General features: G+C 48.9%; 1 protein-coding gene across 3 annotated transcripts in view; it reads left to right on the top strand.

The window, feature by feature from the left end:
- Positions 1 to 14,541, top strand: part of LOC139061146 (phospholipid-transporting ATPase ABCA3-like) — a 131,574-nt gene extending 117,033 nt beyond the window's left edge. For all 3 annotated transcript variants that reach the window (XM_070540769.1, XM_070540768.1, XM_070540767.1), the window contains 5 exons: positions 4,779 to 4,937; positions 7,730 to 7,911; positions 10,905 to 11,078; positions 12,695 to 12,917; positions 14,185 to 14,541. In XM_070540769.1, coding sequence (XP_070396870.1) covers positions 4,779 to 4,937; positions 7,730 to 7,911; positions 10,905 to 11,078; positions 12,695 to 12,917; positions 14,185 to 14,415 — 969 coding nt within the window. In that variant the 3' untranslated portion in view covers positions 14,416 to 14,541. The remainder of the gene's footprint in view (positions 1 to 4,778; positions 4,938 to 7,729; positions 7,912 to 10,904; positions 11,079 to 12,694; positions 12,918 to 14,184) is intronic.
- The last annotated feature ends 236 nt before the right edge of the window (positions 14,542 to 14,777 follow it).

Below are 14,777 nucleotides of genomic sequence, written 5' to 3'. Positions count from 1 at the left end.
GCGCCGTTTTCTCACGACGCCACCCATTCTTCGCCATTTTGACCCTTAAGCGCCAACCGAAATCCATACCGATGCAAGTGGTGTAGGCGTTGGCGCTGTGCTGCCACAGCGTCAACCTGGCCAAACAGAATATGTCGTCGCATACGCGAGCCGCACGTTAACCAAGGCGGAGACCAATTACAGCGTTACAGAAAAGGAGTGTTTGGCCATTGTCTGGGCGCTTGGCAAGTTTCGCCCATATTTATACGGCCGATCGTTTGCCGTAGTGACCGACCACCACGCACTATGTTGGCTATCGACGCTCAAAGGTGCATCGGGCCGTTTTGCCCGCTTGGCATTGCGAATCTAAGAATATGGCATCCGCGTGGTTTACCGTTCCGGGCGAAAGCACTCCAACGCTGACGCGCTATCCCGAGCGCCGCTTCCCCCGAAGGCCAGTCACGACTCCTCCTGCGAGTGCACATTATCATCTCTGGACGTGGACACTATCGCTGCTGCACAGCGTAATGATCCTTGGACTGCATCTCTGCTAGACCTTCTCTCAGATACGTCGAAAGCTCCGGCGTCACGTACGCTTCGGCGCCAAGTTCCTCATTTTGCACTTCGAGACCAGCTACTATATCGACGCAACTATGCTCCAGAGGGACCCACCTGGTTACTCGTCATTCCGAGAATCTTGCGACCAGAGCTCTGCTCCTCGTTCCACGTCGACCCTCAGTTTGGCCACGCAGGAGTCTTCAAGACCTACGAAAGGCTTTGACACCGCTACTACTGGCGGGGAATGTACAATTTCGGTCGAACGTTCGTCCGCTCTTGTCATGAGTGGCAACGCCGCAAAGTGCCACCGCACAACTCCGCGGGTGAACTCCAGCCTTTACAATGTCCGCCCTGACCCTTTGATCGCGTGGGCATAGATCTCTACGGGCCACTTCCGTTGACTCCTACCAGCAACAGGTGGATAATCGTTGTGGTAGAGCACTTAACTCGTTATGCAGAGACTGCTGCTCTACCAAATGCTACAGCGCAGGAGGTCGCCAATATCATACTTCGCCGTTTTCTTCTTCGTCATGGAGGTCCACGCGAACATCTAAGCGACAGAGGCCGCGCCTTCTTATCTGAAGTCATCGAACAACTGATAGCTCAATGCGCTATTGTTCATCGTAAATGCACTGTTTATCACCCACAGACTAACGGTACCACGGAACGCTATAATCGAACTCTTGGTGACATGCTCGCCATGTATGTCTCACCTGATCACTCTAACTAAGACCTAGTTCTTCTGTTTGTCACCTACGCATACAACACCGCAACTTAGGCCACTACCGGATTCTCACCCTTTTACCTTCTTTATGGCCGTAATCTTTCGCACACAATCGACGCAATTCTGCCCTACCGGCCGGACCCATCCGAATGCCTGTCGATCTCGGAAGCCGCCAGACACGCCGAGGAATGTCGCCAGCTGGCCCGCCGATTCACCTCGGACGACCAGAACCGTCAAAAAGCCGTTCACGATGCCCAGAACTCGACTCCCACTTTTCTTTCCGGCGATCTCGTCTGGTTGTTAGTGCCACACCGCACGCCTGGGCTCGCTTCAAAACTCCTTCCGAAGTCCGACGGGCCGTACCGCGTTCTCAAGAGAACATCACCGATTAATTACCTGGTTGAGCCGTTAACGCCGCCGTCCGACATGCGACGTCGTAACCGCGAAGTCGTTCACGTTCAGCGTCTCAAGCCGTATCACCATTCTACCGTCCTTCCAGAAATCTACGTCGCCAGAATGGCTCCTTTATTTCGACGGGGCCATTGTAAGGAATATAACGAACCTGCGCACACTGTCAGCAGCATTGGCAGCATCAAGCGCGTAGCAGAGGTTTGAGCTCGCGAACTGCTCAGTGCATCCTAGAATCAACGGTTGCTATGAACCCCAATAAATCTCCTTTATATTATAACCGTTTTCATATACAGGTGGTCGACTGTAGTACCGTGCATTAGCTTCTATAGTTGTAAGACGCCCATGTCCGCATTACGTAATGGTTACATTCCAGGGCTTCTATAACCCTCTGTAGGACAATGGGACTCACGCGTCTCACTTTGTGAGGTACGCAGAAAAGATTCTCACCGGCAGACACATACTCATCCGCTTTGTTTGTTGCTGTCTTCTTTCTGTAGGCTTCAACACTTTATGTGAGGCTAGTTTTTGCACTAGCTGGCGACAAGCATGCAAGAGCCCGAAAAAAAAGTATTTTTTTTTCATTGTTGGACTGCTTCCCGGATATGGCTCACATTTGCTGATGAAGAAAGTTCTCAAGATGCCCAATAAGTTATTTCCTATTCCTGTATATATATATTATATATATATATATTATATATTTTATATATTATTATTTATATATTATATTTATATTTATATTTATAAAATATTTTATATATTTTATATATGATGTTCCGCTAGCCGGAAACGAGGCGGCCCACGCCACGGCTCGAGGTCTCACACGCCGAGCCGCCGCTGATTATGTGGCCGCCTCCGCCCCCGAGAGCGGGGCATCGGATCTGCCGGATCGGGACACTACAACAGAAACACAGCAACAAGAAACACACTGGGCGTCGGGCGATCGCCTAACCACGTTCAGAGACCTCACCCAACACTACAGACTCGAAAGACGCAGATTCCCGCCACCACACGATAAACTGAACAGGAACGAGGCCGTGACGTTACGCTTGCTCCAGACGCACACCTACCCTAGCCCCGCTATCTTACACCACTGCTATCCGCGTTTGTACCCAACAGACGCGTGTAAAACATGCGGACGCAGAGCAACGCTGCGACACATGCTCTGGGAGTGTACCGGCAACAACGGTAATCAAAGCAGCTCCGTTGGCGACGCGTCCATAATCGCGGCTGTTGCCAGAGTAGAAGGCTCGAGCTCCGTTCTTCCCGACGCCGCCCCGGATGCGGGAGCCGCCGGGGACCTTCTCCGTAGGCGTCGCCGCCGCTGGGAGGCGGCTATCAGAAGTTCAGAGCTGGCAGACCAGCTCTGGGCCGTCCGGCAAGCCGAAGATGCCGCTCGAGTCCAAGAACTTCGAGCCGTCACCTGAGGCCACCACATCAAGAACTGCCGGACTATTCTTTACTAAAGTTTCTTCTTCTTCTTAGCAATAAGCGCCAATTTTTGTATCTTGAGGTAATAGCGAGTTCGCAATACTTGCCCTACTGAATGCACAGGAATAAACACGCACGTGCAGAAAAGGCTCCGATACTGGTGGTGTTCGACCTCCGGACGAGATGTGCGCGCAATATTTTTTAGAGCGCAGCTCTTTGGCGTCCGTTCCTGGGTTTCGCGTCGTCGTCGGCGTTGTCGTCGGCCTCGTAACCAGCTCCGCCCCCCTTTCATCCCCCCAGCGCTAGCAGCGACCGACTGATACCGCTGGATGCCGCTGACGCCGCTAGAGAGTCAAGATAACGTGACTGCATAGAACACCGTCGCCGCCATGCAGAAAGAGGAGGAAAGCGTCCCCCCCCCCCCTGTTCTTGTGTGGCGGATAGGGTGCTCTTCAGTTGCCGACGCGCCGGTTATTTCACGTAGGCCCCGGCACGTCGACGAATACGTGACCACCTTCCCACGATTAGACCTGGTTCTTAGCGCTGCGGAAGCGAGGGTATCATATTGTTTGTGTCGGCATCGGCGGCGTTGTCCCTGAAACCAACTCCGCAGCTGGTGTTGACTCACTATCGGCGTCAGCGGCATCAGTCAGTCGCTGCTATCTCTTCCCTCCTCCCTTTATCGTGTTGTCCGCTTGCTGCGCGCGCTTCTGCCCCCATCGTTTGCCGCTGGGTGTACACGCCGCCCCCCTCCCCCCTCTTCCTGCGAGTCTCCGGTTGTCAAAGCGCCGGCTCGAACTTAATTCCTTTCTTCGCTCCTCCTCCAATGCAACCCCTGTGCGGTGGCAATCAGAGAGCCAGATCGGTGGCGGCGGATCTGTATATGTGCACCGCCCGAGCCGAAATCGCCGCTGCCGTTCGCCCTGTGCGGTGGCAATCAGAGAGCCATCGTAACGCGTCCCACGGCTGTGACAACCTCGCGAGGCACTTGTATAGATCTCGTCTTTGAGAATCAAGCATTGGTGTACCAAGTCGAACATATATCAGTCTATTTCTCCGACCACAAAGCTTCCTTCATGACTGTCAAGAACTGTTAGTGGAGTCTTTGTTAAAGGAATACGTGTGAAAAATTTAAAAAAAAATTCTGTGATAGCGCATACATGTGTTGCTCGATTTCTTTGCCTCAATCTATCGAAAAGGTGAAACAGCTTATTTGCTGCGCTCAAATTTCGCATTAGGAAGTAACGTAATCGTCGGTAATTTTTTATGTGTATCACGCAAAACACACTCCAGCTATCGTGCAGCTGCCACTTCTATGCTGTTGCGAGTTGAAAAGGGCCCCTAAGAGGAAAACTGCACTGTGTCTTCGGAGCCACTACGAATACGCGCTGAGATATCTGCCGAAAGAAACGGTGTGCGTATCATTCTGATCTGGGCATCGTACACTGTAGAATAAATTGCACCCATAAATGTGAATAGCGCTGCAAATCGATCTAAGCTCTCCCCCTTACATTCTTAACTGCATATTAGGGCTGCAAATCGATCTAAACTCGCACCATTACATTCTTAACTGTAAATATGTGTGAAGTATAATGTGAACTCTACACCCTCATTCTCTTTAGAGGTGAGAATTATTCTACAGTGCAGATCCGTATTCACGTAATGGGCTTATGTGCAGGGGCTGACCTTCACAGTGCGGGCCGGCGAGTGTTTTGGCCTTCTCGGCGTCAACGGTGCGGGAAAGACAACCACCTTTCGCCTGGTCACGGGCGAAATTCTGCCACACCATGGCGACGCGGTCATTTCCCACTTTTCTATCGTCCGCGAGAGGCAGAATGTGAGTGCTTTGGCTCAGGTTTACAAATTCAGCGCTTTAATTTTGCCACGCCCACTGCTGTCGACATTGCAAGTCTTTTTTTATTCCTTTCTTATGATAATCGTCGACGTTCTGGTTCCCCCCCCTCCCCTTTACTACAGCGCAATAGCCTCCTGTGACCCCTCGTACATAATGCTCATTGTCTTTGATCTTTTTCAATGTTATTTACGAAGCGGCTACGTAAAATATTGATCCCTGATATAAAATCGGCTAAAGATGGGGTTGAATTTGTGTAGGTGTGGCCTGTTAGGCACCCTGTCGCAGCAGTTCTCGCGAAAATTGATAACGATGCGAACGTTCTTTTGTGATCGCACGGGACGACTAGCACCCATGAAGTGCGTTTTAAATACCACAGGTTGACACAAATATCCAGTGTGTTGCGTCAACGCGCCAACCAATTCACACAGTGTCACACCTTCGTCTCTGTGTTTAGACAAAGAAAATGTTGCTTTAACGACAGAAAACCTCAGGAGACGGTTACCTTCTCTACGTACATGTAAACGCTTCTTTCAGCATTTAAGTGTTTTTTATTACGATAGCAATTTTAGCGACACTCGACCCAAGCGTATTTGCGTCATTGTCGTTGCCGTGATGTTGCGCATAACGTCCAAGTGCGATAACATCGTCGTCATGTGCCATATATGCTGTACGTGCCAGCGAAAACGTGCGAGGTTGAGCCGTCAATGGTGGCTAAATCACGTGCGCGCCCAAGGGAGGCAAGCATGCAGTATGCGCGCCGTCTTCCATCGCGCCCAAGGCACGGAGGCGGGGGGGGGATGCTGTCGTCTACTCCGGCGGCGACTGCGTATGGTGCGGCCGCGTGGACCCCATTCTGAAAGTGATCTGGGATAGGGACAGAGTGCGCCGAGAGCTGGTAGCTCTGCGTGCGCAGTGTTCTTGCCATTTAGTTCGCTTCTCGTTGCCCGAAAGTCAATTCGTTTACTGCTGCTGCCGCGGTTTTTCACTCAAGCGTTTTGACCGCGAGTGTACGTCGTCATCGAGGGAGATGTGTTCATGATTGCTAGTGCGCCCGCGACAACCTGCTTGGTAATTTAGCTAGTAAGCGAATGCTTACAAGTTTATACGGCCGATAAACTACTACCCTTACTTCATATAGCTGTCTGCTCCTCTTGGGCGAAACTGTGGCTTTTTTAACTAATAAAGAAGAGGTTATCGCATTCGTAGCATACATCTGGGAAGCAAGAACCGACTTGAATAGGGATTGTCTTTCAGCCGTCTTAGGGTCTCAGGAGGATATGTGATTATTTTAAAGAAGCACTGTAATGTGCATAAACGCTTTGCGTAACTTTAATGGAAAAAGTACGATATTCAACGACTGAATACCGAGAACAAAGATTAGCAATGTTTGTTTGGTGGCAAATATAGCGCCCTAGGAGGCGGCAGATGGTTCAAACATACTGTCGGCTGACCAGTGGCCCTCACAATATCACAACTCGGGTTATGTCTTAAATCTGACCGCATGCTGGGCGAATCGGTGAACTGGCGCTATGCTATTCCATTGATCAGCATATGGGTGCTTGCATATACTTTATTTATTTATTTATTTATTTACTTATTTATTTATTTAGCAGGGCTAGTCTATTGACAAACACACAGTGCACGGTTCAGAGCCCACGTTTTATGTCTTCACTTGTTTAGGCATTCTTCTGGCAGCTGCGCTCTCGAAAGATTTAACATAAGTTGCAACAATAATCTTCGAATGCAGAAACTCTATAACATTTATAAATTTGGCGAGACACTTGAATTGCTCGGTTGTGTTAGAAAACTCAAATCTGAAATGGCGTCCTCTTAACAAGATGTCGGTTACGAGGATAGCGTTGTTTAGTTGTGGCAACCTTGATGATGGAATAAGCAGTTACTCATCACGTGACAGTATAGTTTTATTGTTGTAGATAAGGACGAAGCTGCAGATGTGGAGGATTGCTCAGGTGATAAATTAGTAGATCCGGCTTTGAAATACAAACCCATACGGCTTCCATTTGAAAAAAAAAATCTTGCTGCATTCAGCTGAACGTGTTACACGTCAGCCAGGGTGGGGTGATGTTCGCCAGGTCTCTCTTCATTGGTAGCCTGTACCTATGGTACCAAACAACTGGTCTTAGGCACTGCGTCTTGCCGCTAACAGCCTGGTTATTTCAGTAGTCAGAGCGTGCAATCTGGTCACAGCTTCGGTTCTTTGACCTGAATGTGTTTTCCCTTCAACGGGCACGAACTCTGTTTAACACCTTGTCGATTGGAGTGTTTGGTGTCGTAAACGATAGCCGCATAAGTCGAGGCGCAGACAGTTTGAGTAACACACGCTGTCACCTGTCGACTTTTGACGCAAAGGCGTAAAAAGTAGAGAGTCTCAGCGTCTCCGTAAACGTATTAGCGTTTGCGGAATACCGCAATACAGGAGAGCTGTACGGCAGCTGCAACGCTGATAGTGACACCTTGTGAGGTGGAGTTAACCTGAGACCACAATAAAGAAACACTGCAGTGACCTATTATAATCTTCTTAATGGTCGGTGTACAGACTTTGGAGCGTCATAATGGTTAACCTGAAGTCGTTTTATAGTTTTTCGTCGACGAGACCATTCACGTGAGAAAAGGTAATTTTTCGTGGATGTAGTAGTTGTACAAAGCATTACAAGAAATCGGTAACAGCATTGCTACTGCCGTCGACGGCTCCGGTATAGCCTGATCAACTGCAAACGGCTTCACGGGAATTGCTACCCGCGCTCCCGTCGCAGTGTTGGCGCTACATGGGCTACTGTCCGCAAAGAGACGGTCTGCTGGACATGCTGACGGGCGACGAGACCCTGCGGCTCTTCGGACGCCTCCGAGGCGTTCCCATGACAAGCGAGTACCTGAGAGCACTGCTGTACATCTTCCGCCTGCAGGAGATAGCCGACTACCTCGTCGGCACGTACAGGTACACGTCGTTTCGTTGCGCGCGTGTTTTAACAGGAAGCAGCTCACGTCGGTTTCACGTCTGCCGGTAGTTCTATCGGTCCGTATTGCGAAATTTTAGGGCACTGGGAACCGGCTTTTATAACACGCTACGTTGACCGACGAAATCATGCCGGTGAGCTCACGTTTGTTATGCGCAGTAGGACAATGAAGCACGGCATAGAAGTTGTACTTATGACGTCGGCTCTCATTGCTGTCTGAAGCGTGCAGGCCTCCCAATAAAGCTGGTAGTGCCAATATACGTCGCCACTGGCAGCTGCTTAAACAGCGGTCTTCTTCTAGCCTGTCATGGAGGACACACTCCGAGATGTCACAGAGCACTCCGAGATGTCCACAGTCCACGGCAGTGTCCGACTATTCAAAATTTCGAATGCAGATCGAACAGTCTCTGCTACTGAATTTCCATTCAATTCGCGAATGCACTCTAAGATGTCGAGTATTCGCTTCGTTCTAGTCACTAAGTGATAAAAACGATTATTTGTGTCTCGAGGGAAACGGAACGACGAATGTGATAACTGTTCCGAATGATTCTGCAGCAGGATCGCTGCGGTCGTATAGCAGGGGCACCAGTTAATTTGGGCGAACGCATGGAGCACATCACATGTGCTCAGTAATTCCAATCCAATCATTCGAAGAATGGCAATCTTTTTGTCAGACTGTGTAGGAATGTGTTCTCATTCATTATTTAGCCGATTTCACCATGTTTTCCTGCGCCTAAAGTAATGTGCCGTGCTTTATAGTGTGCCATTTCTCTCCTTTAACGAATGCGACTCTGCACGTTCAGTTGCCACCGACGTGAACGGGAACACCAAATTCGTACCGAAATAAAAGCGTTCAATGAGAGTAAATGTTGAACAGGAAAACCATTTGTCACAAGTCAAGTTCATTGACTAGAACCCACGCATAAGTAGTTAACGTCGTTTTTAAAAAAATTGCTGTTCCCCTTCATACTGCTGACGACGGTTACCCGCTCATTGCCATGCGACAAAGGGCAAATAAGCACTAGAGCTTGTGCTCTGCAAAAACGCCTGGCGTTTATTCAAACATTAGTTTAGGGCTTGTTGGCTCTTATATACCTTTATGAGCGGATTTGTTTATTTTGTGGCATTCTACTGCCAAGCCCAAGGCTACTTCTTTATTCCTTACCGCGTCGGCTGCATTTCGTTTGGGCGAGGTATAAAAGAAAAATAAAACGGGCAAGAAAACGCCCTTGTACTAAGGTTTACGAGGACGGCAAAGAAACCTAAGTGCTCAAAATGGACCCACATTTTTCCTACTGTGGTCTCTCTCATAGTCGCATTTTTGCTTTAGGACCTTAACGCCCACGAATCACGTATAATCGAAAGAGTCACGTAATGCACTTTTTGGTTTGCCGTCAGCATAAGTTGCAATGTTTTAAAAGGGCTGGACGTCTTCTGTTCACCCGCTTGTAAGGAGCGGTTATTGAGTATAGCCTCCATACGAGAACCACAAAGCATAACTGTACCTTGGGAAGATCGAGTTCTGGCACATAGAACACACAGGTACAAGAAAAGACACTTGAAATACATATACCATGAGCTACATTCAAGAGCCAGCTTTTGAGGAAAGTAGTGCCGCGTGCGTCTATTTTGAGTGTCTTCCCTTATCTCTATGCCTCTACTGTACCACAACCGACCCTTCCCAAAATGATTAACCCACAAGCCCACATTCCCACTCTTTCATTTGCGCATGTGCTCTGGCGCCGAAGCTCTTGATAACCGTGAGGCTTCTCACCACTGGGTGATCGGCCTGTCTCGTCGGTGGCATTGCCTTGCGCTGTACCTTTGCTGCTCCGCAGCAAAGACGTGAAGTGAAGCTAGGCTGAGGATTGAAATCTAGGTACATTCGGGAAAGTAGTTATGAGCTAGGAAATGGGACGTCGTGGTGTCCTGTGTGTGAGTGAGAAATTAATCGCCTGCGTCACCGAGGCAAGGCTCGTGACATTGATGATACGCCGTTCGTAGCTGGAGGAATTATTTAGATTAGTGCTCAGAATGATACGCAACGACCGATATTAGCGGACTGCGGTTATAGATGGTTGTGAAATATAAAGTAGCAGGCCACGTGGTGGCTACGTGCTGCTCCAAGACAGCAAGCAAGAGTTCGTGCAGCCGCAGGACACGGAAGAGAAACTGCAGTTTTGTGCTGAGAAACCTTAACTTTCCAGTCCGGAATACTTAAATATGTTAGGAATTTTCGCTGCGTGAGGAGCTGAGGAGTTTTCTAATATAAAAATGGGGTGGTACTCATATAATTTGTGTTTCAGACTGATTTTCGCAGTAATATAACGCAGGAAAGGAAAGTGTCACTGAAGTTTGTTCTTTTTTCAGCTTGAAGGGAAGTTGAATGTAAATGATTGATTGATTGACGAGGTGGTATTGCTTGACGATCGTGTTTGTTAACGCAATGAGGAACCTTGAAAATATCTAGCTGCTTCGATGTTATGTCAACTATAAACTAACATTAGAGGTGTGCTTTAGGTTGCTCTAACAACGCTAAACCACAGCCAGATGATTGGCGCACATCAAGCTAATTGCCAACTCGACAGCTAGGGTGTACTTTGGAGCCCTTCAGTCCCCGTACGAATGCTTATTTTGTCACGAGGGTATTCAAGTTACTTACAAAGTTTATCATTGTTAGCGAACATAGAATATTCTCTGGCTACATTCATTATGGGCACTCACTCACTCACTCACTCACTCACTCACTCACTCACTCACTCACTCACTCACTCACTCACTCACTCACTCACTCACTCACTCACTCACTCACTCACTCACTCACTCGACTGTATTCAACTGCCAGTTCGCTCATTGGCCTGTATTCATCTGCCATTTCGCTCACTTGATTGATCGAATGAGTGAGCGGATCTATGAATCAATCAATGAATCAACGAATCAATCATGAAATTTTTGGCACAACTCGATTTCGCAGTGCTGGAAACCGACGAAAACTCTCTATCTGCATCTCGATGATCGGTTTGCCCCGGATTCTACTGCTGGACGAACCGTACGCTACCATCTCCACAACCGCGCGCAAGCGCATCGTCAACTACATCAGCGCGCTCCAGCGAGCCAGCAAAATATCCATACTGCTGAGTTCTCACGGGTTGGTGTGCCTTTGGTACCAGTTTCGCATAAGAATTTATGTGAATGACGCCGTGAATGCACCTTAGATTAACAAGCCGTAAACATCTTCAGTGTTTCAGTTTATTTTGTCTAGACTGACTACGTGAAAGGCATTATGTAAGGGGCGGGTTTACACGCTGCTGCTTCATTGAAATGCAAATTTTGTTAACTTTTCCGAAAAAATCGATGCACAGCCAACAGGTGCAACTTGGTGACGAAGTACGCTGCAGTCTGACGCTGCCCAAAAGAAAAATGAGGCTGAAAAAGTAGCAGTGTGGAAACCTGTTCGGGAACCATGAAGTGGATGGGCGATGCGTTGCGATATATGCGCGCGGCATACAGTACAAGGTGCATGAAGCACTGAGCTGTAAAAAGACAGAGGCTTGCAATATGACGGCGATTTGAAAGAAGTGATCATTGCTTTCCGCTTTCAGATATGATACACTGATGTTGCAGGACGTGAAAGATTGTATGAACCTATAGATGCAGGATCTTGAAGTTCTTCCAGGTTATCTTTAAAATATTCTTGATAATGGTTCCGCATGAGTGAGGGGGGTGGTGCGATATATCCTAGTATCAGTCAGATAATCAGATAAGGATCGGCAAACGTTTCAGCAGGTTCTAAGCGCGTGGAAGTGATTTATGGTTTCCCACAGATTAAAAAGCTTGGGTTGTCAAGCCTCCCGAAACTGTAGACCATTGAAGGCGGAGCAAGACAATTAGGCCCATTCGCGGGTATTCACTAAGCACGCGTCGCTGGCACGGATGACACGGCGTCCGTACCCCTGGCTTCTGTCGGTCTCTGCCTCGCTTCGTGACTTGCTGCTTGACGAAAAGACGAAGTGGCCTGTTTATGGACGACCCGTGTCGGGCATACGGGCAGGCATGTGTGCAGGCTTTCGGGCCATTGCATGCCTGTGCACATCTCTACATTTTATTAAAGCTAACCGTTCGATGCGAACCGTCCCAGAGATTGCCGACTGTGGCCGCTGCCGCTGCCTTGCTGAATAACTGAAACGCAGGACTGCAGCCGCATAACGAATCGACCTAACTGCTTCTACCTATACTATACCAACACAGGTATACCAGCGACCGGGTACATTTTCTGCGGAGTTACACTGTGAAAGAACGCGCGATGCTTAAGTATCCTCCCTGAAAAAAATATACGTGTCGAATCGCATAATGTTCGTAATGAAGCGATGCTTTCTAGAGCTTCTTTCTACGCCTTCTTTCTAAGCCTTCTATGGCTTCTTTGAAAGATCAGTTTCTCTGCAAGCGAAGTGGGCTGAACACGGAGACAGTGGGCCTCTTGAATGTGTCGTCGCGGGCTGTCCAGGAGTGCCGGAGACACTGCATACGCAATGCTCATTGGCTGAAAACACCGTCTCGGGAACTCCGGCATTGTCGCGGAGGAACAATTAACAATACCCCATGTAATGCGCGCATAGCGCGGCTGAGGTGTCTGCGTCTTGCCGTTGCTTCCGGGCAGCGCAATTTTCTGAATAACTCCATACTTTAGTACACGATGTGCGTTGGATATCTTTACGTGTATTCACCTTCTGTTTCCGCACGCACCGTGGCTGTCGCACTGTGCAGCCTGTCGGATGTAGAGTTCCTCTGCAACCGAATCGCCATCATGGACGCTGGGAAACTGCAGTGCCTTGGCACGCTGAGTCAGCTGAAAGAGAAGTTCGGCAAAGGGTACACCATTACTGTCAAGACGTACCCCGACAAGAAGCAGGACTTCTCCTACCAGCAGGACGTGGTCAGCGACGTGTGCAAGGTCTTTCCGGAAGCAGAGTTGGCAAGCAGTTACGAGGTGCGCATAAGTCAACTGCACTTCCTATAATCACCGCTCGTTATGAAGTGCGGCTTCAGTATTAGCCTCACAGCCGAATTAGTGCAGCTAAGCACCAGGACACGAACACATGGAGGGACGAAACACAGACAGCGCTCCTTCTTGTATCCAAGTACTGTCGTTGCACTAAGCTTGGTTCCTGTTCAGTATGACTCATAAATAAGCCTACATCGCCAACATCGTCGCCAGTTTCGAAAGCTGGCACAAAAACTTTGTTTTCAAAAGCGTTAAGCTTCTTTTGGGGACTACGCGCGCTTCTGTCATGACTGCCCAAATGTCTTCGTGGGAAATCCTGAAGATATAGCTAGCAGATAGGAACCTAACACAGCGTTAAAAACCGCATGGTAGTACGGTACCACCAGTGTTGGGTGCTGAAACTTAAGAACGCTTTAAATTTGTTCGGTTGTTGTCCAGCCCATTTCCTTTTTTACTTGTCATCATTCCGACCAGGCGGGCTTCCATCATACACTAGATGATGAAAACTGTACCGTAATTTAGGCAAAAAGCACTGACGGGCCCTGATACCAGTTTTCGGTACTCCATGGTTCCAAGGTGGCGAGGTGAGCTTTCACGTCTTCTTTCCTCGCGACAGGTAGCCTTTTAAGACGCTGTCGTGTAGACGCTGTGCTATTGGTTGAAGATGTAGGTTCTCTCACTGGAAGCGCTGCAGCTCGGCTCATCGCACGTGGTTGCAGACATTGCAAGGGGCTTCGAGCTGTCCCTCCAGAAAGTGGAGATCGTAGCATGAGTTGGTCCACGCGTACGGGTAAGGTACGGTGGTAAGGGGAGTGGCACCCATGACGCATAGTGCAACATAGCGCCACCAGCAGCAACCTCCCAAAACATGTTAAACGCATTCAAGGATAGCAACGGGAGATGGCTCATCATGAATTTCTGCATTCAGGACTGATCGGGGCTGACGGAAATATAAGTATAGGAGAGAAACAACACCTTAAAACAGTATATAAAGGCATTTAAAACTATCTTTTAAAGTAGTCTTTCTGTATTTCTTATGTATGGAATTCTACAATTGAGTATTATTTAACGAGTACAATGGGGTTTTTGACGTTTATCAGTTCAAGAGTTACAGACATTTTTTTACAATCCTCATGCGCGCGCTTGAAACGGAAACTAGAAGCACCGGGTCACAAAAACAGCCGAAAAGGTTTCGCGCGCTTAATGTCGCATCACGGGAGAGCATATGGGACTGCCTTTTCGTGCATCGCAGGGCCTGCTGGAGTTTCGGATGTCGCGGGTCGATATGTTGTGGAGCGAGATGTTCATGCGCATGGCGCGCATCAAGCGGCGCCACAAGCTCCAGGACTTCTTCGTAGCGGACGCGTCGCTGGAACAGATCTTCCTGAGCGTGACACGCAAGGAGGCCAGCGAGGCAGCGGCCGCCATGGTCCGATCTCCGAGCGGCGTCCCACCCATCGTGGCGAACACGCTAGGACTGTGAACCCGGCATTCGCAGGTTCCGTAAACTTCCGATGCGAAGGAGTCTCTCATGGAAGCGCTCTCGCCGCAGTCCTATAAAGAGACAATGATAGGAGGAGGCCACTGCTGTGTGCTCTTATTTTGTTCAGTGGTCAAGGAGTCATGAAATAAGATGGAACGGAGTTGGACGGTGTAAGAATGCGTGGGGCGGATAACTGATAAACCATCAGTGTAGGAGAATGGGTGCCAAGCAAATTATGCGCAGTCGAAGACTGTTTCCTCATGGAAACAAACCTGAAGATTTAGCGGGCTGCCCCAAAAATACATTGGTTATGTGCTGCTTTTTAAAGAACGCCTTTCGCGCCAACGCTTTAGCGATCTGCA

The sequence above is a fragment of the Dermacentor albipictus genome, chromosome 6, assembly GCF_038994185.2.
Source record: "Dermacentor albipictus isolate Rhodes 1998 colony chromosome 6, USDA_Dalb.pri_finalv2, whole genome shotgun sequence".
NCBI classification, from domain to species: Eukaryota; Metazoa; Arthropoda; class Arachnida; order Ixodida; family Ixodidae; genus Dermacentor; species Dermacentor albipictus.
This window is presented reverse-complemented; position numbering and strand designations above follow the sequence as displayed.